Below are 25,176 nucleotides of genomic sequence, written 5' to 3'. Positions count from 1 at the left end.
ATACCATCATCGATATCATTTATAAATACAGAAAACAATAATGGACCCAACACTGAGCCCTGAGGGACTCCACTAATAACATTAGTCCCCGATGAGCAGTGTCCATTGATTACCACTCTCTGTCTTCTCCCCCTCAACCACCCCTTTATCCATAGCAGCAATTTGCCTCCAATGTCACACTGCTCTAATTTGTGTAGCAGTCTTCCATGTGCAACAGTATCAAAAGCCTTTCTAAGATCCAAGTATATAATATCAAAGCTATTCTCTGCATCCAGTTCTTTTGCTTTTGTGACTGCATCATAGTATCCAATCAAATTGGTCAGGCAAGACTTCCCCTTAACAGAACCATGCTGTGTCCGAGCTATAACTGAAGTCTTGTCTAAATGATCCTGCAGTGCTTCTTTAACCAGTGCCTCCATTAATTTTCCTGGAACAGAAGTTAAGCTCACAGATCTATAATTACTTGTGTCAGCCTTTGATCCTCCTTTGTGAATTGGGGTCACATTTGCACATTTCCAGTCTATGGGTACCTCCCCTGAGTCCAAGGAAGCTCTCATAATTATGGCTAAGGGTTTGCTTACTTCCTTTGCTGCCTCCTTTAATACAACTGGATAGATCCCATCCACCCCAGGTGCCTTTCTTGTGTTTATCTTCAACAGTTTCTCCTCCACTTTACTCCCAGTTATTTCAAGATTCTGTAGCTTACTGCTAGAGTTGAATACACCTCTGGCATTCCCCTCGCTGAATAACTCCTCATTTGTGAATGTCGATGCAAAATATTCATTTAGTTTGTTAGCTACATGAGCAGGATCATCAACAGTTTGACCCATCAATATCAAGTGGAACAATCTGATTCATCTCCTTCCTTCTAGAGTTTACATAAGTAAAGAACTCTTTGCTGTTTTTCTTTGCATCCCTTGCCAGGATTTCTCGTAATAATTGTTATACCTTTGCCTGCCTAATCTCCTTTGTGACTTAATTACAGACCAGCTTATAACTATCATAAGCTACCATGTCACCCATTAATTTATATGTATCCCATGTATTTTTCTTCTCTGAGATATGTCTCATTAGTTCATCTGACATCCATTTAGGCCTAAATTTTGAACAATATTTCTTAGTTGTTATGTAAAGCCTAATAGCTTCCAAGATTAATTCTTTGAATGCTTCCCCTTTTGAATTTGCTGTTGGTAACATCATCAGTTGGTCTCACCGTATAGAATTTAAATATTGTCTCAGACCACCGTAGTCGCCTTTACAAAAGCAAAATCCCTTCCCTTTACCCCTGATGGTAGTTTCCTCTTTGAGTAAATCCCACTTCAGCACACTGTGATCACTGCCACTTAGTGGGTCCTTTATCTGCAGATTCTTAATGCATGAAGAATAACTACTGATAATCAGATCAAGAGTATTACTCCCTCTAGTTGCCTCCCAAACATGCTGATGTAGAAAACAATAATTCAATAAATCCACAAAAGCCTTTCTAGTGTGTGAGTGACCAACCCACAAATTCCAGTCAATATCTGAGAAATTAAAATCCCCCATTATAAGACTCTCTGATTTACTGGCCCACTATATTTCCCTGTACAGTTTCTTATTATACTTATCTGAGTCTGGCGCCCCTGTAGCCAGGTGGGAAGGAGCAGCAGTGTGTAGCACACACTTCTTGATTAGACCGGGGTTCGAGCCCGTCACCACCAAATATGGAGGATTCGGAAAGGTCAGGGAATGACCACCGCATATTCCCAGAGCAATATGGCCTTAGTTGCTAATTCTCCTAAAAACCAAATAACAACAACATCATCTGAGTCATTAGGCCTATAACACATTCCTACTCTCAATTTTGATCTTCCAATGCTTATGTCACACCAAACTGACTCGACACTGCACTGTCCAGCGATGTCGACTGGCTTCACTTCCTTGGATTTTGTGTTTCTTAACTAACAGCATAACCCCTCCTCTCTTCATGTCCTGTCTATCCTTTCTGTACATATTGCACTTCCCAAATTCCAGTACTGCATTCCTTATATCTGTGTGACACCACATCTCTGATATCCGAACAATATCTGCCTTTAATGTTTTGAGAAATACCTCAAATTCATCAAATTTATTTACCATTGGTGTACATGCAAGTATACATGCACCTGTTCGTATTCTTAGCTACCCTAACACTACCCAGGTGTTTACTTGTACCGCAATGACTCCCAGCAGTCTCTGAAATACCCTGCATCTTGATTTTCAGGCTGCTTCTCATTCCAATAAAAGCAGTGCAAGAATCACTTCTGCCAGTGGCTACTGTTAATCTATTAGTTCTTGAATCTCCCAAAGCTAGCAGTTTTTCGACCCACTTAACACTGCCTCGATAGCATCAGCAAATATTGTTGCACCCTTTCTATTTAAATGTATCCCATCCCTGTAGAAGCAGTCCTCCTATTAACAAGTACAGACCAGGCTGAAAAAAATTCTACCCCTTGAACCTTGCACAATCTTTCCAGGGCCAAATTGATCGACATGGTTCTCATCATATACTCCCTCCTATCGGTGTCTGGGCAGAATTGCAGAGACTTTCAAATTCAACCCTAATTCACGGCTTTTTTTCAACAGTGACATGTACTTTTTAAGTAATTCCACCGGTCTCCTACTCTTAATATCATTAGTGCCAACATGTACAACTATATCACCTTTTGTGCCCTTAAAAGATGATATCCACTCTACGTCATCAACCTTTGCCCCTGGCAAACATACCCTGGTCCTGTTCCACCTATCCTTTTTACATGGCATGTTCCCCGTTTCCCTGACAGTAGAGTCACCAACAACTATTAGTTCCTGTGGGTCCAGTGCATTCTGCCATGGGGATTGCCGCTGTGGTGCGTGATGATCAAGTGCAAGCTGTAGCGTTGATATGGGCAGCTGACAGCTTGATGGGCCCTCAATTTAGATCCTTCCAGGGTATCCACCTTGTTCTTCAACCTCTCATATTGCCCCATAACAATGCTGGGTTGTCACCTCATTTTCTCACTCATTACATTGCGCATACAGACAGAGACATCCCCCCCTTGGCAATATCATGTCCCGTACCTGATTGCTCCACAAACATCAAGCAAGCAATATATTTTAAAAGGCTGTGATTCAGAGGGTAACTGCCCCCATCAGTTCTCTCCTGAGCCACAGCACATGATTTCGATTCAATTTCAATTAAATTTCAATTTCAGTACAAAAATTATAACCCTAAACTTGTATCCCAATGCAGTTGTAACACTATATATATTTTTTCAGTATCAAGTGTTATCTTCGAGTTTCTTTATATAACTTCCGTATCAGTTATGTATTAATTAATTATGTTACGTTTGTAAAATCTAAGACGTTATATGTATTTAGTTAAAAAGTACAATTTAATTGACAATGAAGTTCAACAAGATTAATAAATTTTACTGATTAATTGATAATATTATATACTATACCAGTGGTTTTCAACCGGGGTGCCACAACAACATTCCATGGGTGCCACCTATTTTGGGTTTAAGTTACTTAAACTTATTATTATTAATTTATTATTATTATTTTTTTAATTTATATGTTTAATTCATTATAAAAAGGTGTACAGTATCTTTTTAATTTTGTGGTAATCTGTAATTCATGTTTACTTAGTACCTCTATATATTTTTTAATATTTTATGTATGTATATGCCGAGAGAAAATCGGATCTAACGGGCAGAAAATTGAGTAGGGATCCCCCAAAATAAAATAAATGACTTAGGGGTGCCATTATTAAAAAAAAAGGTTGGAAACCACTGCCATTTAGTGGCAGTGGTTTTCAACACTGTCTAGTTCGGTATGCAACGTTGTATTGTATAACAATGGCGGCAAGTTACGAAGGGTAAATCTACGAACACTTGAGTATTAATTAACTTCCAAAATCTTGCTATCTCAATTCAGAATAAACCAAGGATCTTGACTAGGTCTATAAGCTACTTATAGAAAATAATTTAATGTAACAATTAGTCAGTAAAGTGGCTAAATATAGCTAAAAAACTTCCCGTTCATCGGCTCTGCAAAATTTGTAAAACACGTGGATTGGATACCCTTACCAATACTAAGTAATAACCTACAAAATCTCTTTCTAAGTTAAAATTTAAACTAAGTATCGTAACTAGGAATATAAAGCTACTCTAGAAAATAAGCTAATACGCCAATTTAAGTTAATAAAACAGAAAAAACTTCTCTATTTTCCTGAGCCATAAAAACTTCGCCTGAACAAGGCTACTCTTCTTCCCACTAATATCATATAGCATTAGCATTAGCATTAGTAGAGGCATATGATGCAAGAAAGCAAGCTTATTCAGCATCAGCCAAAATAAAAGAAAAAAAAAAAAAAAAAAAAAAACAACCACTACTCCCATTTCACCCCTCAATTCGTTCGAAATACCTGTCCAGCTGAGCCTTAAATTTGTTTAGGCTATCAACTTCAACAACAAGCGATGGAAGTCTATTCCACAAACCAACTGCCCGCTGGCTAAAGGCGAATTTCCGCACATCTATCCGACATCCGTCCTTCCTCAATTTGAATTTATGCCCTCTCAGGTGATTATTCTGAGCAAGAGGAAGAATTCCATCGGCATTGAGCATGCTCAAGCCATTCAAAGCCTTGTACACCTCTATCAGATCACCTCGGCGATGCCTAGTCTCCAGGCTCTGTAATTTGCAAAACTTAAGCCTTTCTTCGTAAGAGCAACCCTTTGTTCCATTCACTAATCTTGTTGCCCTTCTCTGTACTCGTTCCAGCAGCTCTACATCCTTCTTGAAATGAGGCCTCCAGACCTGTATACAGTACTCAAGGTGTGGCCTGACCAATGCCTTATACAAGGGAATAATCACATCCCTGTCCCTGCTAGAAAAATTCCTGTATATCATTGACAAGACACCATGAGCTACTCTTGCAGCTCGTCTGCACTGCTCAGAGAACTTCATATCTGCCTGCACAATTACCCCCAGGTCCTTTTCATTCTCTACCACTGTCAGCGTAGTACCACAGAGTTGATACGTTGATCTGGGGTTACTGTTTCCCATATGTAGTACTTTACATTTGTCAATGTTAAACTTCATTTGCCACCTCTCAGCCCATCTGCTCAACCTTTCCAGATCCTGTTGCAGCAGCATAGTATCAGTAGTGTCCTTAACAACCCTGCCAACCTTTGTATCGTCTGCAAACTTGGACATTAAGCCTGATACACCATCATCAATATCATTTATAAATACAGAAAACAACAATGGACCCAACACTGAACCCTGAGGAACTCCACTAATAACATTAGTCCACGTTGAGCAGTGTCCATTGATTACCACTCTCTGTCTTCTGCCACTCAACCATCCCTTTATCCATAGCAGCAATTTGCCTCGAATGCCACACTTCTCCAATTTGTGCAGCAGTCTTCCATCGCAACAGTATCAAAAGCCTTTCTAAGATCCAAATATATAATATCAAAGTTATTCCCTGCATCCAGTTCTTTTGTGACTACATCATAGTATCCAATCAAATTGGTCAGACAAGACCTGCCCTTAACAAACCCATGCTGTGTCTGAGCTATAACTGAATTCTTGTCCAGATGATCCTGCAGTGCTTCTTTAACCAGTGCCTCCATTAATTTTCCTGGAACCGAAGTTAAACTAACAGGTCTATAATTACTTGTGTCAGCCTTTGATCCTCCTTTGTGAATTGGGGTTACATTTGCACATCTCCAGTCCATGGGTACCTCCCCTGAGTCCAAAGAAGCTCTCATAATTATGGCTAGGGGTTTGCTTACTTCCTTTGCTGCCTCCTTTAATATAACTGGATAGATCCCATCCACCCCGGGTGCCTTTTTTATGTTTATCCTCAACAATTTCTCCTCCACTTTCCTCTCAGTTATTAGAAAATCATCTAGCTCACTGCCAATGTTTACTTCACCTACGACATTCCCCTTCCTGAATAACTCCTCATGTGTGAATGTAGATGCAAAATACTCGTTTAGATTGTTAGCCACCTGAGCTGGATCCTCAACTGTTGAACCATCAACATCCAGTGGACCAATCTGATTCATCCCTTTCCTTCTTGAGTTTAAATAGGTAAAGAACTCTTTTCTGTTTTTCTTTGCATCCTTTGCCAAGGATTTCTCATAATCTGCCTTTGCCTGCCTAATCTCCTTTGTGACTTGGTGAACAGTATTTTATTATGGAGAGTCTGTGTGATTTTATCGTACAGTGAACCAATTGTAAAGTGTGATGAACTGTATTTTTAACTATTTACATGAAACTTCGCATTATTGGGGCATCTGCTTAATCGGGCCAAAGTGCACTAGTCCCAGTGTGTCTCAAATAACAGAAGAATTCACTGTATGTTGTTGACAAACCCCATGAGCTTCAGTGGCAGCCTGTCTGCACTGTTCAGAGAACTTTATATCTGACAGCTAGTTCATTAATCTGAGCTTACTTCTACTAATATGCCACCTTGCATTTGTCAATGTTAAACTTTAGTTACCATTTCTCAGCATATGATATTATTGCAGTGTATCATACCCTGATTACGTTGATTAACCACCCTGAAACCTTTGCATCATCTGTGAACTTAGTTATTAAATTTTATGTCTTCATCAATATCATTAATACGATGAACTGTGGATTTAGTGAAATGGCTGTGCACCTGTGTACTTACCATTTGTTTTGTTCTTAACATCCTGCATTGGCTACTAAATATTTGAAATACTTATGTTTTTATTTCATTTTATGCAAAAATTTGACATGATGCAACAAAGAATTTTTTTTTTTTTTAGGTGATGATTACATATTTGTAATCATCACCTAAAAATTATGTATAAGTTTATCTATTTGTATTTAAAAAAAAAAAAAGGTATGCCAGTGTTGTTTGATTCGTTTCTATTCACTATAATTATATGAATTTTTTTAGCCATTCTTATTTCCACATTAGCTTATTGTTTACATTCTATGTATCATGCTTGTATGCATATGGATCATTCTGTGTATCCTACAGAGTGTTTCAACCTTAAGTTTGATTACCCTTTATCTTATGAACGGTACACATTGCAATATATTTTCTTTGCAGGACTATCTTCAGTATCAGCATTTAAAGTCCTGTGTTTTTCAGCATGAACTCATGATTGACAAATTAATTTTTAAGGTAATGAATATTTGCTATTTTAATGTTTTTATGTATTCATTTTAGTTTATACTTTATCTCTACTATACTATATGATATTTTTAGATATAGTAAACATGATTTTAATAAATTTTTTTAAAATATATTTTTACATTACTTTGTTTTATTGCCATAAATATATCTCATCGAGCAATGTAAAAATATTGAAGAATCAGTAAATTTCATCCTCACTGTTTTAAGATGTTTGCAGGTTTTTTGTTTTTTTTTTTAAATTCACATATATTGACCCTTAAAAGAAAGCAACACAGGGAAAAAATAGTTAAGAGTAAAAATAAATAAATAATAGTAAAATTTCTCCATATAAGTGGTCCTTGAGGCTGTCACAGGACATTCTCTCAGGTATGTCAAGCTGGACTTGCTACCTGGGAGCAGAGCTGCAAACCAAATTGCACCACACCCATTTTTCTGAACTGCGAACCAAAACCACTGAACAGATTTTTTTTTTTTTTTCTGAACCACGAACTGAACCAACCTTTTTTTTTTTTTGGAAAAGTAGTTCCATTTTTGGTTTGAACATCACCTATGAGTCAAAGAAAATTTGGAAAATTTTCATGGGGAAATCCAGTGAGTAGGAAAAATATACGCCTTCCTCTTTCTTTTTTTCATTTTTCATGGCTAGGCTTCTAGAATGTTTACTAAGAAGACATGAAAAGCACTGCATTGCATTAGGAGCCCATCTCAGGAGTAAGGAAAGAGTTTTTTTCACTTTGACCAAGAAACGAGTTGCAGATGGACCCTGTGGTGGGCCACAGGGTCCCTACTGAGTTATTTGAATAGAAGCTCTGCAGTGGGGCACGTGGAAAGGGACACTCTCTATGCGATTTTTTCTGCTTGAAGACTTTGGATTCCGAAATTACTGGATCCAATTGTTATGGGACTTGGTAGTAAACTTTAGATAAATCACCAAATAATTAGTTGATGAGATAATTAGATAAGCTAATCATTCGCATTAAAAATTTACAGCTGTTTTTAAGAGCAGATTAGTATAATTTTTTTGAAAATAGATACTGCAGCTTGATTTGAGAGGTCAGTTTTGGGAATAAATATGCAATTTTTTGATTGTGATAAGATTGTTCTAAAAACACTTGCGCTGCGAGAATTGAATGATCGGGCTATGAGCGGTAATTTATGCAAAATAGTTTCTAGTTTCTTGAAAGAATTCGAAATTAAATTAGAACAAGTGTATTCTTTGACAACATGGCTAATATGATAAGGTCATTCAAATTACTTGCTCGGAAACAATCTGGAAAACTCGATATGGAAGATAATGATACTGAAGAATCTGAGAGACTATAGATTCCAGTGATACAAATGTATCTAAGAAAAATTTCCATGATCTACATGCTCAGGGTATTATGGTATCTGTTTGTTGTGGTGCACATTCTCTGCAGTTGGCTGTTAAAGATGTTCTGAACGTGATATACTGAAACTTCCCTTGGCTAAAGCACGAGCAGTGGTGAAAAAGCTGTGAACCCCTTCTATCCTTATACACATTAAAAGGAAAGTGTAGGAAGCCAATACTAGACTGCGAAATCGAATGGAATTCCACCGTTAATATGTTACGTCTTGTGGAGCTAAAACAATTTTGCATTGATTTATCTATGTCCATAAAGGAATTGCATCTGTCAGTCAGTGTGTGGCAAAAGATTGAAATATTGTAGAAGTTTTGGAACCCATTAGGGTAGCATATGAAGTGCTGCAGTTAGAGCATCTCACAATGACTGATTTCTGATTTTTACTACATATGGATGAAATGTAAAATGGAAGTTAGAAAAATTGAAAACGAATTGTCATCTTTTTTTGTAACCTCTCAAGCGCTATGAGAAGTAAATTTGACGGAAAGCAAGACTTTTTTTAGATTATATGTATCTGGACCCCAGGTACCAAATATTACTAGTTAATATCCAAAAACAGAAAGCTAAGGAACATTTATGAGACATTTATGAACAAAATTAAGGGAAAACAAAGGATTTAAATCAGCAGCCATGAGCAGTAATACAGAAAGACAAATGATACTGAAACTGAAGAATAGCAATGGTGTACTTATAAACAGCAGAGAAGGCATAATTCAAATAGCAGAAGACTACTATAGAGAATTATACAAGGAGTGAGGGAATGATGCCAGCAGTGGAGAAGATGGATTGCAAAGTAGCAACACATACAACATACCCGATATTCTTCCTGATGAGGTAGAACATGCATTGAAGAAAATGAAGAATCAGAAATCCCAGGGGGAAGATGAAGTTACTGTAGAGTTGTTAAAATTGGGAGGAAGAGACATAACACAAAAACTGGCAAGGCTCTTCACAAAGTGCATTAGAAAAGGTGTGACGCCTGAGCAATGGAATAATGCAATCATATTTTTGCTGCATAAGAAAGGAGATAAATCAGAAATTGGAAATTATAGACCAATTAGCTTGTTATCCCACATCTACAAGTTGTTCACAAGGGTCATTACTAACAGATTAGAAAGAATACTTGATGAGAATCAACCAAAAGAGCAAGCTGGCTTTAGGACAGGATTCTCAACTGTGGATCACCTTCACGTAATATCACAGCTAATGGAGAAAGCAAATGAATATAAAACACCATTATGCCTGGCATTTGTGGATTATGAAAAGGCATTTGACTCCATACAGCATAAAGCAATGTTTCGGGCACTGGAAAGACAAGGCATAGATATAATATACCCCGTATATTATGATTTTGAAGAAAATATATGAGAGTACCACCTCCTTTATTAGACTAGACAAAGACAGTAGGAAATTTAAAATCGTTAGATAAGAAGAGAAACACATGGATTAGGCAGCAAACTCAAGTAAAGGACATTCTTATCAAAACTAAAGAACTAAAATGGTCTTGGGCAGGACACATAGCTCGAAGACATGATGACAGATGGACTAAGAAAATAACAGAATGGTACCCAAGAGGAGCTAGAAGAAAACCTGGAAGACAAAGGCGGAGATAGATAGATGAAATTCATGAGTTTTTGGGTAGTAAATGGATAGCCAGTGCTCAAAACAAGGAACTGGAAAGTTGCTGGAGAGGCCTTCATCCTGCAGGGGATTGAAAATGGATGATGATGATGATATGATAGCTTGTGCCAGCTGCAATCTAGAGAAAAAAATCCTGAAAGAAAAAGTTCAGATGAAATTGCATATATTATTGTAACGGGTGTGAAACCATGGATGACATCGAAAAGCTGTTATTTGAAAAAGAAATGAAAAAGAGACCAATTTTGACAACATCGAAAGGGTACCAACAAAAACAAACGTCTTAGGATATTGGAAAGCAAAGGAGTTTATTAGTCACCCAGAGCTTTATCGGCTAGCCAAAATAATCTTCGCAGTTTCTGCCACACAAGCAAGTGTAGAAAGATGCTTTTTGACAAAGATCATTTTGATTGATAAGAGGAGTTGTTTTGACTCAAGGTTAATAATGGCTTAAATTTTATTTTTAAAATTAAATAATTAATTTCAAATTACCTATGTAATCTATATTGTTTTTAAGATTTCATGATCAGTTTTCAAAGTAAAATTATTTATGCATTAATTCCTTATATCCATTATCTGAGTAACTAATAACATTTCCCTTGTAATTCATGTTTGTTTCTTCTGTTCTTAAAGTTTTATTGTTATTATTTGCAGTGATTTTTTTATATTATTTGGAAATATCTGCCTTACTTAGTATTATTAAATTATAGTAACAATTTTGTTTGAATAATTATTTTCTTTCCAAATTAAACATTCTCTTGTATACATTTATGAGTACTGAATACAAGAAGAGATTAATATTCTGAGTTAATGTTTGGTAATTTCTGCTCCTTTTTCAATCAAATTTCAAATGATTAACATGTGATTTTACTACGTGTAAAATATATTATTAATATAATTTACTTTTATTTAAAATAAGATTTTATAGTAATATTTTATTATAATGTGATATTATTACTATCATTAACGAACTAAGAAACTATAGGAATTATTTCAGATGATATACTTGACTGAAATGAACTGCGAACTAGTCCAGAATTTTAGGTGGTTTGCAACTCTGCCTGGGAGTCTAAAACGCTGAGGGAACTGATATTCGTGTGACAGTTAAGCAAAGTGGACCTAGTTTCAGCAGAGTCTGGTCTGTATATGACAACCAAATCCTCTACATGCAGTTTTACAGTGTTGGGACTGTTAGTAACCCTCATGTAACCCACTTAACAGAGTTGGGACTGTTACTCCCATGTGCAAGGTCTGAAATACAGAATCTAGTATAGTGGAGGTGACCATTCATGTGTGAACAAACGTAAGCAGGGGTCGAGGTGTGGTGCCACACTGCACAGAGGAATGCTGCCCCTCTGTGTTATCAGGCAATAGTAGGGGGTAGATGACTCTCATCAACCAGTGCAATACCACCACTTTGCCTATTGGAGGCTTAAAGCAGTGGAACAATGTTTAGTGTCCAGAGTAAAGCTCTGACAACCAACCTCAGTATGTTGACCAGCTGGTCGACATGCTGAGGCTTTTGCAATTACTAATGGCCTCACACAGCTTGTTCAGTTACTTATGTTAAGAATACCAGACAATCATAACCACGTAGTCGAGTTGAGTGATCCCTAGACACCTCGTATCACAACTTGGTGATGGTCACTTCTGCAGTGGAATCTTTCTCTTGTGGCCATTCTCAACTTCATATTGTTTATCATTACAAGAATGTAAAATAGGACGTCAGCGAGATTTCTTTTCATCTTTTCCTTGGTCGGATTACTATTTCAAATTTTCAGATGTCAGTGTTTGCTGCTCCGATCATGTCAGTGAAGTTATTCTTGCAGAGATGAAATCGTTTTTTTTTCCACATTCCATCTTAAAATCTCATCCTTTATCTAAACCTTGGTTTTCCAATAAATGTGCTAAGGTAGTTCAAGGTAAGAATGTTGCATATCACAATTGGCTTGTATTTAAATATCCAGCTTCATTTTCTGCCTACACTAAAGCTCACAACTATTATAAAGCAGATATTAATCAGTCCCAACTAGATTTCGAACAGGTTAAGGATAGAAAACTTGCTTCTTGTCCAAATGGGTTTAGCATTCTATGGTTTCTTTTAAAAGCTAATGGCTGCAACTTTTGCCCATCTTTGTTTCCACCTCTGTTAAAACCATATGATCCTATTGCCAATTCAGCCAAAGATAAAGCTGACCTGCTAGCATCTTACTTTTCTTCTAACTCGTATATTGTTAATCTTTGTAAATCACCTTCTACCATTCCTAGTGCATTCCATTCAGTGCCTCCTGTGATCTTTCGTCAAAAGGATGTCAGAAGGATTTTGATCAATCTTGATAGTAAGAATGCTCCAGATCCTGATGGCATTTCTCTACTTGTTCTCGAAACCTGTGCTGCTGAACTTCTGTTCAGTGTTGCCTTTTTTTCACTTTATTATTTCAAAGGTGTTTTTCCTTCTGTTTGGAAATTTGTTCATATCCAGTTCCTAAGAAGGGTGACAAATCCCTCCCATGCAATTATTGTCCCATTGCACTTCTACTCTTTCTAAAGTAATGGAGAAATCAACTAACCATGAACCCTTAAACTAACTAGAAACTTTTCATGTTATCAGTGATCGCCAGTATCGATTCCATCATTTTAAATCCACTGGTGATATTCTGGTTTATGTTACCTATCTATTGAATAGATTCACTGAAAAGGTTCATTGAAACTCAAGCAGTTGCTCTTGACATTTCAAAGGCTTTTAGTCATGTTTGACATAAAGGTTTTTTAAATAAGCTTCGATCTTATGGTTTACCAACCATTTTTTATAATTGGATATCCAGTTTTCTCTGACTGCTCACTGCAGTTGATAATAGATGGCTCCCTGCCTTCTAACTTCTGCACTAATGCTGGTGTACCCCAAGGTTCAGTTCTTTCTCTCACTCGTATCTGCTTATTGATATTATATGTAAGTATTATCAATATATGCATATTGATAATATACATACATATAATATCATACATTATCAGTATACAGTCAACCCCCGTATAACCCGGTACCTCTACAACACAGTTTTACTCTAACAAGATTGATAAATTGCAGCAATCCTCGCACAACACGGTACTTCTACAACAAGGTTTTGCTCTAGCACGGTTTGAGAATTGTGTAAAATCTCACATAGCACACTATTTTTGAGATTTTCTGCTGGGGAAACCCCATTAGTATGTTAGATGTAATTTTCAATTACATCTAACATACTAATGGGGTTTCCTTTTTTGTTTAATGTTTATATTCCTTTTTTGTGAATCCCTGCTGTTGACTTGCTAGTTGTTATCGTCTTCATGGTATTTTTCTAAAGCACATTTCTGGAGGTCACTACCATAAAACAATTTGCACTTCCCGGTTTATTGGTCTTTTCTGTTAGTGTAATCAATTATAAACGGGTTTCTGTCTTCTCGATCTTCTTGCATTTGCTGTGGTACTGACAGCTGGAATTCTGTGGCTTTTCACGTTATTATGGTGAAATGTGTTTCCCCTTCCATGAAATACTGAATCATAAAAAACATAAATAAATTTACAGAAACTCATTACTCCATATCTCACTTGTGCATATTGTGCTTGTTGCAACTTATGCATGCCATGTTCTTTGTTATTAATTGCTTTCATTTTTACTGTTTTAAATTTTACTACCAAAAAAAAAAAGTGAACTGAAATACCAATTAGTATATATATTACAGTACATATTAATTAAGCCAGAGGTTGACAACAAGTCGATCGGGGCTTTAATTTCAGTCGATCACGACAAACGTTAAATATATATAAAAAATTGATTAGTCAAAATCTAAATGTTATTATTATTGTGCCCCATTGCATAAGCTTATTACAAATCAGCTGAACCACGTGACTACTCTTGTCGCCACGCAGCCACTAGGCTTGTCTAGTGAAAATTCACGCAGTTACATTGTGGAGAGCATCGTGTATGTGTCGAATTCTTATTTAGCTACTTAATATTTAATAATTGGACAGTACTTATATGTTAATTTAATACCTTTTGATTTGAAATGAATACTACGAAAAGAGTAAAACGTATCATTTTCATCAAGTGGGAGCTAGAATACTTTTTTGTAATGTTGTTGTTTGATTTGCAGTGCTTCCGTAGCTATACCAAAAAAAGGAAATTTAGAAAGTAACTTCAACGCACTCCATGGTAAATACCAATCGGATTTTCCAACTAATAGTGACCTTAGAAAAAAATAAATTAAAAGAATTTAAATCCAGATTATTCGCACAACAAAATTTCTTCATTTACAATCTAAAGCAGTAACTGCAGCATCAATTAAAGTGAGCAGTCTTGCAAAAAAATGCACACCATTTTCTGATGGTCAATTCATAAAAGACGCATTTTGAGAAATAACAGATTCTTTTTCTGAAAATTTCAAGAACAAAAATGAAATTAAAAGTGCTTTTCAAGATCTGCAATTATCTCGAAATACTGTGATGTGATGTATTGAAAAATGAGTAAAAATATGAGGGAACAATTGCGTGCTCATATTGCTAATTGTGTGTCCTTTTCTTTACAACTGGATGAATCTACTGACGTCAGTGATACAGCTCAATTGCTCGTTTTTATTCGTATGGTGTTTGATGATTCTGCCACTAGAGAACTGCTGGGTATGGTTTCGTTAAAAGAAAGAACTGGAAGTCTTGATATATTTAACACATTCAAAAATTTTATTGAAAAACTTAAATTACCACTATTTAAGTTTGTATCAATAACAACAGATGAAGCTAAAGCAATGACGGGGCATCTTAACGGATTCATCACATTGTGCCAAATGAATTCCCAGATTTTGTGAATTACTACTGTATCATACACCATCAAGTGTCAGCCAGCAAAAGATTAAATACTAAAAGTGTTATGGACATAGCTTTAAATATCGTGAATTTCATCAGAGGACACAATCTCTTCAAAGGAGACTTTTCAAAATGCAACTCGATGAAAATGAACCAGATCTGATGTTACACACAGATGTGGGGTGGCTGAGTCGGAGCAATTTTCTACAGAGATTTCGAAATTTGCTGAATGAAATTAAAAAATTTGTTGATCAAAGGGGAGATGATTATCAGCAGCTACGAGATATAGAGTGGTTGTGTGATCTGGCTTTTTTGGCAGAATTCACCAGTAAATTAAGTAATCTGAATTTGGAATTACAAGGAAAAAAATAAAAATGTGGGGTGACATGATTTCTGTATTTCTGAGTAGTATTTCTGCATATAAATATCAATTTTCACAATGAAGTTCTCAAAGAAAAAAAATTCAATCATTTTGCAAATATCAAGATCATTTGCAAAAATATCCTGTTTTTGAATTTAATAGTGAGAAATATGTTTCTGAAATTGAGAAAGTTGTGGATGATTTTAAAACAATTGAAGACACTGTTCAATATATTTCTTATTCGTTTAATGTAAACTTAGATACGAAACAAATTGCAGAAAAAATCTCTGAGATTTTTCACATGCAGAAAATATTACTTGAAAATGAAATTATTACATTGCAAAACAATAGTTTCTTAAAAGCCAGATCATTGGAAAAAGACTTTTGGAAATATGTTTGCCAAGAAAAGTACCCAAATGTAAAAAAATGCAGTGAACTTTTAAATTCCTCTTTTGGTTCCACATACTGTATCTATGTGAATTGGCCATTTCGTATTTGAAACAAACAAAAACGAATCGCTCTACTCTTACAGACTTGTATACAGAAGATTCTTATTACAGTATATCTCCAGTTTTGAAAACTTGGCAGATGACGTGAAGACACAAACTTCACATAAATTAAAAATTTAAATACGTGTGAATTTAAAATAAGAATTCTGAATTGTATTTAATTTTAAAATTTATAAACAACATTTTACAGTATGTGTTGATTAACTTTTTTAACCATGTGCAATGAAATTCTTGAGATGGTAGATTGCGGCACATTTTGAAGAAAAAAAGTAGATCACATCACAAATTAAGTTGGTCACCCCTAAATTAAGCTATGTATGTAAGTGTAAATTTATTTTTATTTTGCTAACTGGAAAATATTCTTCCGATTTTCACATATTATTTAAAGCGCGGATCCACTGTATTTTGATGGGAGATCTCTGGGTTTGATTCTGTGCTGTTGAACTTGTGCTTGTTTGAGACCATAAAAAATTGACTTCGAAGAGTGCAGTTCGTGACTTTAAAGAGAGCAGAAGGTACATGAAATCTAGCACACAACATTGAAATCTAGTACACAACATTGTGTTTAGCAGCGATGAAGAGGAAGAAAATTAAATAAATGTACATTATCTCACATACACGTATCACAGTTTATAAGGTAAGATGTTTGTTCAGTTATTACTATTTAAGTTACTACTATTATAAAAATAAATTTAAAATATTAAGTTATTACTACTACAAAAATTAAGTTTATGATAGTTATCAAAAAAAAAAAAAAGGGTGTATTTTTGTTATCTTTTGGAACGTAACCCCACTTTTTGTACTGGTTCTTAGTCCCATATAACAGGGTTTCTCATTACATGAGATTTTGTAGGAACCAAACTACCGTGTTATATGAAGGTTACCTGTATATGTATATTATGTATATTAATGACCTTCTTCCATTGACCAGAATTCCTATCCATAGTTTTGCTAATGATAACACATTGCATTCTACCTTCCAGTTTGAGAAACCTTGCCCTGCTCAAACAGCTTAAACTTCTTGAATATCCGCTACCAATTCCTTAAATGCTGATCTCCAGGTAATTCTCCAGTGGAGAAAAGATAACGTAGTTGATTTCAATCCTGTCTTATATCTTGCAAAAAGGATTCTTCTGCTCCTATGCTTATCTTCAATGACACCCTGCTTTCTAGGCAAGGTCATATATCTCTATTAGGGATTATCCTGACTTCTAATCTCCCTTGGCTTAAGCACATTACAAATATTGGTTCCTCTGCATCTAAAAAACTTGGTTTTCTCTTTCATTACTTTTCTTCCAAACAGCTGTTCTCTGTACAAATTTCAAATCCACCCTATCGTGGAATATTGTTCCCACATATGGATTGGTGTCACCAAAACCTCTCTCAGGCTTCTAGATTCCATTAAAATGAGGGCAGTTAGGTTAATTTATGACTCATCTCTAACAAAGTCTCTCCACTCTCTTTCTCATAGATGTTATGTTTCTGCTGCATGTCTTTTCTATAGATACTTCCATGGGCACTGTTCTTTTGAATTGGCTTCTGTAATTTCTCCTCTGTCTTCCAAACCAATCTGAACATGTGCTGTAGCCAGTCAACATCCTTTTACTATCCAACTCCAAATGTACAGAACCAACTTTTCTTCTTCCTCATTTATTCATTCAAATTTTCTGGATCAACCTTCCTTCATACATATTTCCTGAAAATAACAATCTTCAAAAATTCAAGTCTAACGTCAACGAGTATTGTCTTTCATCTTTTCAACCTTCAACCCATGCACAGTACTAAGTATTATAGGTTCTAATAGCTCTTGTTTTTGGGTACTCATAAAAAAATAAAATAAATAAAAGGCAATTCATCATTAACAGATTTTGTTAAGTATAAGTGTGTGTATTAGCGAGTACTCTACATAACTGTCACTTCTAAATTATGTCCACTATTTCAATTTATTTTCAGGTAGAATTGTGTGACCATAAAGGTGAGGAACCATAAAGCAACCAATTTATGGTATTAGAAGTATTATTGTACACCAGTAATATAATTAGTAAGGAGTTGTAGCCTAATTGTTGTGGATAAAATCACCAAAGTTTCAGGAAAATTGTCACCAAAAATGCATTTGAAAGAAAGGTGTGTAAAGGTTCACTTAAGTCATTAGAAAGAAGTGAATTATCAGTGAGTTACGAAAGTCACCATTTGGTGAATTACTGTTTGTGTATCAATAGGGGGGTTATGACATGAGAGAGTGAATACTCCAAATGTTTCAGAACACTGGTTTCTTCTTCTATGGACAAGTATTAAATTAATAAAAAACTTGTTTATATAGTATATAATGCGAACAATCTACAGAATCCCCCAATATATCTTGCCAGCCACAAAGATGCAAAAGAGAATGAGAACACAAGGTAAAAAAATGGTCACAAGACAAAGAGATCAGGATTCACATTCTTAACTGGATGCTGAGTGGCTATTAGGAGTCAACTGGTTTCTCTTTGCTGCAATCCGTGCTGAGCTTCAGAGAGAGGATAGAGAGGCAGATCATAGACTTATATCCTTCCTGGCTGTGTTCTACCCCAGCCATCACATGAAACCATTTCCTGCTCTTCATTTTCTCCCCTTAACTGATGAGGAGTGATTGGAGTGTCTTCTGGTTTTCTGAAGAAAAATGCACTAAAATCTTGTTTTGAATTTAATTCAAAGTACATTAAATTACACTCATGTTTTTTATTCCCCAAAAGCAGGATGAATGTGAATTTGAACATTCACTGACTTGATCATCTGAATTGAGTCACTCACTCAGTTCACTAGTCATCTTAAGAACCATTTCAGTTAGACAGTTGCAGTGAATTCAAATGGCATAAATCATACCCGCCTGAGAAACATGAAAAAAAGTGATATAGCCTTTCATAGTATTCTAGAAAACTAAAACTGTAATATCTTGGTATCATTGTTATATACATCAAAAGAAGAAACATCTTGCCTGATTTAGATGATTAGACATCAAAGGCAGATATTGTTGGGATATCAGATACATGGTGTCACAGATATAAGCAGTGCAGAATTGGAATTTGGAGAGTACAATGTGTACAGAAAGGACAGACAGGGTAGGAAGGGAGGAGGGGTTATACTGTTAGTTAAGAAACATAAAATCTAAGGAAGTGCATCCAGTTGACACAAGTGGACAGTGCAATGTTGAGTCTGTTTGGTGTGGCATAAACACTGGGAAAGGGGAAATGTGCGAAGGAGTATATTATAGGCCTAATGACTCTGATGAGTACAATGAACAGTTGTGCAAAGAAATAGAATGGGCCAGTAAATCAGAATGTCTTGTAATGGAGGATTTTAACTTTCCAGATATTGACTGGAATTTGTGGTGTAGTCACTCGCATGCTAGCAATACTTTTGTGGATTTATTGCTGGATCATTTTCTACAGCAACATGTTCGAGGGGCAACCAGAGAGAGTAATACCATTGATCTGATTATCAGCAGTGATTATTCATGCATTAAGAATTTTCAGATAAAGAAACCACTAGGTAACAGTGATCACAGTGTACTGATATGAGATTTACTTAAAGATGTAACTACCATCAAGAGTAAAAGGAAGGGTTTTTGTTTTTGTAAAAATGGCTACAGTGGTCTAAGGCAGTTTTTAAATTCTATACAGTGGGATCAACTGATGATGTTACTAACGGTGAATTCTAAATGGGAAGCCTTCGGGGACTTAATCTTGGAGGCTACCAGGCATTTCATACCAACTAAGAAAACTGTTCAATGTTCAGGCCTAAATGGATGTTGGATGAATTAATGAGGCTCTTAGCAGAGAAGAAAAATGCATGGGATCCATATAAATTATCAGGTGGCACAGAAGCCTATAGGAGATATAAGCTAGTCTGTAATCAAGTCACAAAGGAGATTAGGCAAGCGAAGGTAGATTATGAGAAATCTTTGGCAAAGGATGATGCAAAGAAATACAGCAAAGAGTTCTTTACTTATGAATTCTCTAGAAGGAAGGGGATGAATCAGATTGGTCCATTTAACGTAGATGGTTCGACTATTGATGATCCTGATCAAGTAGCTGATAAACTGAATGAGTATTTTGCCTCTACATACACACATGAGGAGTTATTCAAGGAGAGGAATGCCAGAAGTTTATCACTCTAACAGGGAGCTAAGTGATTTTGTAATAACTGAGAGCAAAGTGGAGTAGAAATTTTTAAATTTACACATAAAAAAGGCACCTGGGGCAGATGGAATCTATCCAGTTTTAATGGAGGCAGCAAGGGAAGTAAGCAAACCCTTAGCCATAGAGTCAGGGGAGGTCCCCATGGACTGGAGGTGTGCAAATGTATCCCCAATTCACAAAGGGTGACACAAATAATTATAGACCTGTTAGTTTAACTTCTGTTCTGGGGAATATAATGGAGTCACTGGTTAAAGAGGTGATACAGGATTACCCATACAATACAGCAGTAATAGCTCAGACACAGCATGGGTTTGTTAAGGGGAAGTCTTGTCTGACTAATTTCATTGAATACTATGATCTGGTCACATAGGAACTGGATGCAAAAAATAATTTTGATATCATATACAGTGAAACTTCCCTTTAACGGACAGCCATGGGGAATGAGAATGTGTCCGTTAGAGAGAAGTGTCCGCTAACAAGAAGTCTGAAGGAGAAAAAAAAAAAAAAGCAAGAAAGAAAAATCGTTAAACGTTTAATGTAAAATTAAATTAAAATATATACAGATTTTGAACAATATTTTTGTAAATAATATACAATTACATACACAAGAGATAAAGAAAAATCGTTAAACATTTAATGTAAAATTAAATTAAATTATATACAGATTTTGCACAATATTTTTGTAAATAATATACATACAATTGTGCTATGCATATTATGACTTTATCTTAAGAAAAATACATACAGTAATCAATTATTTTCTTCTGCACCTTCTTCCGGCTGATAATTTTGTTTTCAACATTTGTTTGGAGTGGAGAAACCATCGAAAGTCCTTCAGTATCTTCTTCAGTGGCAAAAAACATTTTTAAATGATTGATTTGTATGAGCGCTTCTTCTATTTTCATCGGTGGTTCGTCGTTAATATGTTCTTCGACAGAATGACCTCCTTCTATTTCTTCATCCTCATGAGGAACTTCTTGAAAAATATCGATGATAATGTCGTTAATATCTAGAGCACCATCTTCTGTAGTGAGGTTTGAGTCTATATCTTTGTAGACAGGGTCACTTGTAGCGGAAGTATCGTACATTATCAATAGATGTTGAAGTTCTTGTTCTTCTTGGTGCTCCACATTGCTGTTCACAACTTCAATTTTTGCATTTGAGAAGCCAGACTTTACAAAACAGTTCACAACAATTTGTTTTCTAATTGCTTTTACTGAAGAGGAAATCCATTGAATCGCATCTAGGATGCTGAGTTTCTTTGCAAGGTCACTCGCACATGTTACATCGTTCATGTGTGCAATGAAATGTCTTAAAACACGTTTTCTGTAGTGAAGTTTAAAATTTTTTATTATCCCTTGATCCAAGGGCTGACACTCTGCAGATGTGTTTGGTGGCAGAAAAACGATTTGAATGATACAATTCAATGTGCGGTTGAGATGCAGCATTATCCATGAAAAGAATAATTTTTCTGTTTTGACGAATCATGTTTTGGTTAAAGTGACTTAGCCATTTGCTCATGATATCTCGTGTCTGATATCCACACTTTTTTATTAGACTTCCAGTCAACATTCAAAAGATTCAACTTTATGCCCTTGAAACAACGAGGATTTTGTGGTTTTCCCATAGCAAGAGGTTGTTCAAAGTCTCCCAGCATATTTGTACACAATAGTACAGTCAAGTGTTCCTTAGAAATTTTTCCGCCCTGGCACTTTTCGTTTTTTAGACTCATTGTTTTTTCAGGAAGAGCTTTAAAAAACAACCCTGTTTCGTCACAGTTGTAAATATCCTTAGCTTCAAAATCACAACATAAATCTTCCAATTTGATGGTCCACTCTGTTACAACCCCAGTATCAACAGATCCACCTTCACCACTTACGGTTTTCCAAGAAATTTTATGCCAAGTTTTGAACTTGTCTAGCCATCCCACAGAAGCTTTGAACTCATTTACTCCCATAGATTTCGCAAACTCCAAAGCCTTCTCCCTAATAATAGGCCCATTAATGGAAATTTTTTTAGCACGTGCGCGACAAAACCACTCATACGTAACATTGTCAATTTGAAGTCCAACAGTTTTCGGGAATGATTTTTGAATCTGATCATTTCCGTGTTGCCAAAATTGTTTGAGCAGTTAATTTTTTTTTCTTTAGGATGTCACTTACCTGCATCTTCCCGATTTTGAATTTTGCAGCGAGATTGCGAACACTATTTTTTTGCCGATCATACGCATTAATAAGTTCGACTTTATCTTTTAAAGTTAAATGTTTACTAGAAGACATTGTGCACTTCACACGACACTGAACAAAACTGAAAACTGAAACTCAAAAGACAAAAGGCCGACAAAATTTCCCCCGCACACACCAAATTCATCAGAAGTTTTACTCGTGCCTTAAAATTCTTGAAAAAGGGTTTAGAACTGCGACGTAAACCTTGATAAAATTCAGAGAATCGGAAATAGAAAATAAACACACGATTGAGGCAATACGTAGAAGAAACATTCCTAGAAAAAGGGCCGTGAGCTCGCCCACTGTCCATTATGGGGAGATCAAATTAAGTGCTAATCTAAACGAAACAGTGCAGATTGCCTGTCCGCATCCGTTACAGAGAATGTCCGCTAGACAGAAGCTGAAAACACATTAAATCCAATAGAGGAGAGTTGGGGAATTTGAAAATGTCCGTTGTAGAGAGGTGTCCGTTAGGAGAAGTTTCACTGTACTTGGTTTTCAGCAATGGTTTTGATACTGTTGTACATGGAAGACTGCTGGACCGGTATGTCATTAAGGGCAAGTTACTGCAATGGATAAAGGGATGGTTGAGTGGGAGACAGCAGAGAGTGGTAATAAATGGACACTGATCTACATGGACCAATGTTATTAGCATAGTCCCCCAAGGTACAGTGGCGGGCCCATTATTGTTTTGTGTATTTATCAGTGATATTGATGAAGGTGTATCAGGCTTAATGTCCAAGTTTGCAAATAATACAAAGGTTGGCAGGGTTGTTAATGACGGTAAAGACAGTATGCTACTGCAACAGGATCTTGAAAAGTTAGGCAGATGGGCTGAGAAGTGGCAACTGAAGTTTAATATTGACAAATATGCAAAATACTCCATATAGATAGCAGTAACCCAAGAGAAACGTACCAGCTGTGTGGTAATACACTCACTCAGAGAGTGGAGAATGAAAAAGATCTGGGGGTAATTATGCAGTGAGATATGAAGTTCTCTGAGCAGTGCAGACAGGTGCTTGAGCAGGTTATGGAGTTTTGTCAATGATATATAGGAATTTTGCTGCAGAAACAAGGAGGTGATTATCCTTTTGTATAAGGCAATGGTCAGCCACACCTTGAGTACTGTATACAGGTCTGGAAGCCTCATTTTAGGAAGAATGTAGAGTTGCTAGGACAAGTACAGAGAAGGGCAGGCAGCAAGATTGGTGAGAGTAACAAAGGGGTGTGCTTAAAGAAAGGCTTAAATTCTGGAAGTTGCAGCATCTGGAGACTAGGCACCTGCACAGTGATCTGATTGAGGTGTATAAGACCTTGAATTGTTTGAGCAGGTTCAGTGCTGATGGGATACTTCTGCTTGCTCAGATTAGGAACCCGAGGGGGCATAGATTCAAATGGAGAAAGACAATTGTAGAATAGATGACTTCCACAACAACAGACTTCCATCTGTTGTTGTAGAAGTTTAATAGCTTAAATAAATTTAAGGCTGAACTAGACAAACATTTGGAGTGACCAGATGGGTGAAATGGGAAGCTTTTTTTTTTTTTTTGGCTGATGCTGTATAAGCTTACTTTCTCGCATCATATGCCTCAACTAATGCAATCCCTTTGATTTAGGAACTTAAATGTATTGGGCATCACACCTCTGGTTCATACTTATCTTAAACAGAAATGTGGTAAAGATGAACATCTCTCCAGAGAACAATATACCTTTACAACTTTAACATTGGTAAAGAAGATCCACCAGGATTTCTGTTAGATATAGAAGCCCAATGCCACCCACCCAAACAGTAAAATTAACCATAACAATAATACCCAGTAGATAACAGATTGGAGTCAATAGAATCATTATATTTTCACACACAGGCTTCTGCAAAGTTTATACGATGTCGCTACAACCTAGTAGTTCATTTTCCCCCAACAGACAACTCTGCATTCAATCAGGAGTCCTCCATAGCTTTTCATTACGACAAACAGTAGTTTCAACTAATCTGGTGAAGGCCCATACTTGTCCATATGTGTATTTGGCCCATACTTGTCCATATGTGTATATTCCCATAGGAAACCAACAGTTAACAGCAGTGTTTGTAAGTCATTTTTGATCATGTGTATATTATAAATTAGTGTAAATTAATTAATATAGAGCCACTGAAAAAGAGCTGGAATTGCAGCCAAGAATGTTTGGCTGTGTTGTCCTTATAGTTTAAATTAGATATAAGCTATAATCACCTTGTTTTCTAAAATGAATCACTTCAAATCCAGGCCATCAAGAGGTATCCTTTATTTCGCTGAAAGGACATCCTGGGCATGCCATATACCACACTTATTACTTCATAATTGTTGTGCCACTGTTTTCAAACTGGGAAACCATCATAAAAATTGTTATGATTACATTCATAAATATATTATCAAGGAGTAGTAATTTTGCCAAAGAAGTATTTTGCATTTTACAGTGAACTTTACTATAAAATGACTGTCATGATTCATGCTATATCCAATCCCATAATAATCTGTATATGAATTCACATATTCATAATACTTCTAAATACAGTAAGACCCTCATATCCATGGGGAATACGTTCCAAGACCTACTGCTGATATAAGCGAACACCTGCTGACCCCATGTATGACGTGATTTTTCTTGTACATACCTACATATAATAAAGTTTAATTGATAAATTAAACACACAGTAAGACATTACCAACATTAAATACGGTAATAATAAAGCACATCAGACTTGATTTACCGGGATTGCATTAACTGGGACACTACAAGACTCCAAATAAAAAAATTTTAAAAATAAATCAGAAATCATAAAATTCAAATAATAACTAGAATAGGTATAAACAGATATTTTGCAAGT

At 36.0% G+C, this 25,176-nt stretch overlaps 1 protein-coding gene across 1 annotated transcript in view; it reads left to right on the top strand.

Annotated features, from left to right (window-relative positions):
* LOC150089580 (TBC1 domain family member 19) overlaps positions 1-25,176 on the top strand; it is a 456,806-nt gene that overhangs the window by 200,047 nt on the left and 231,583 nt on the right. The window contains exon 11 of the mRNA XM_090390037.1: positions 7,097-7,171. Coding sequence (XP_090246163.1) covers positions 7,097-7,171 — 75 coding nt within the window. The remainder of the gene's footprint in view (positions 1-7,096; positions 7,172-25,176) is intronic.

Source organism: Mastigoproctus giganteus, chromosome 2 (genome assembly GCF_048544385.1).
Source record: "Mastigoproctus giganteus isolate SK-2022 chromosome 2, ASM4854438v1, whole genome shotgun sequence".
NCBI lineage: Eukaryota > Metazoa > Arthropoda > Arachnida > Uropygi > Thelyphonidae > Mastigoproctus > Mastigoproctus giganteus.
This window is presented reverse-complemented; position numbering and strand designations above follow the sequence as displayed.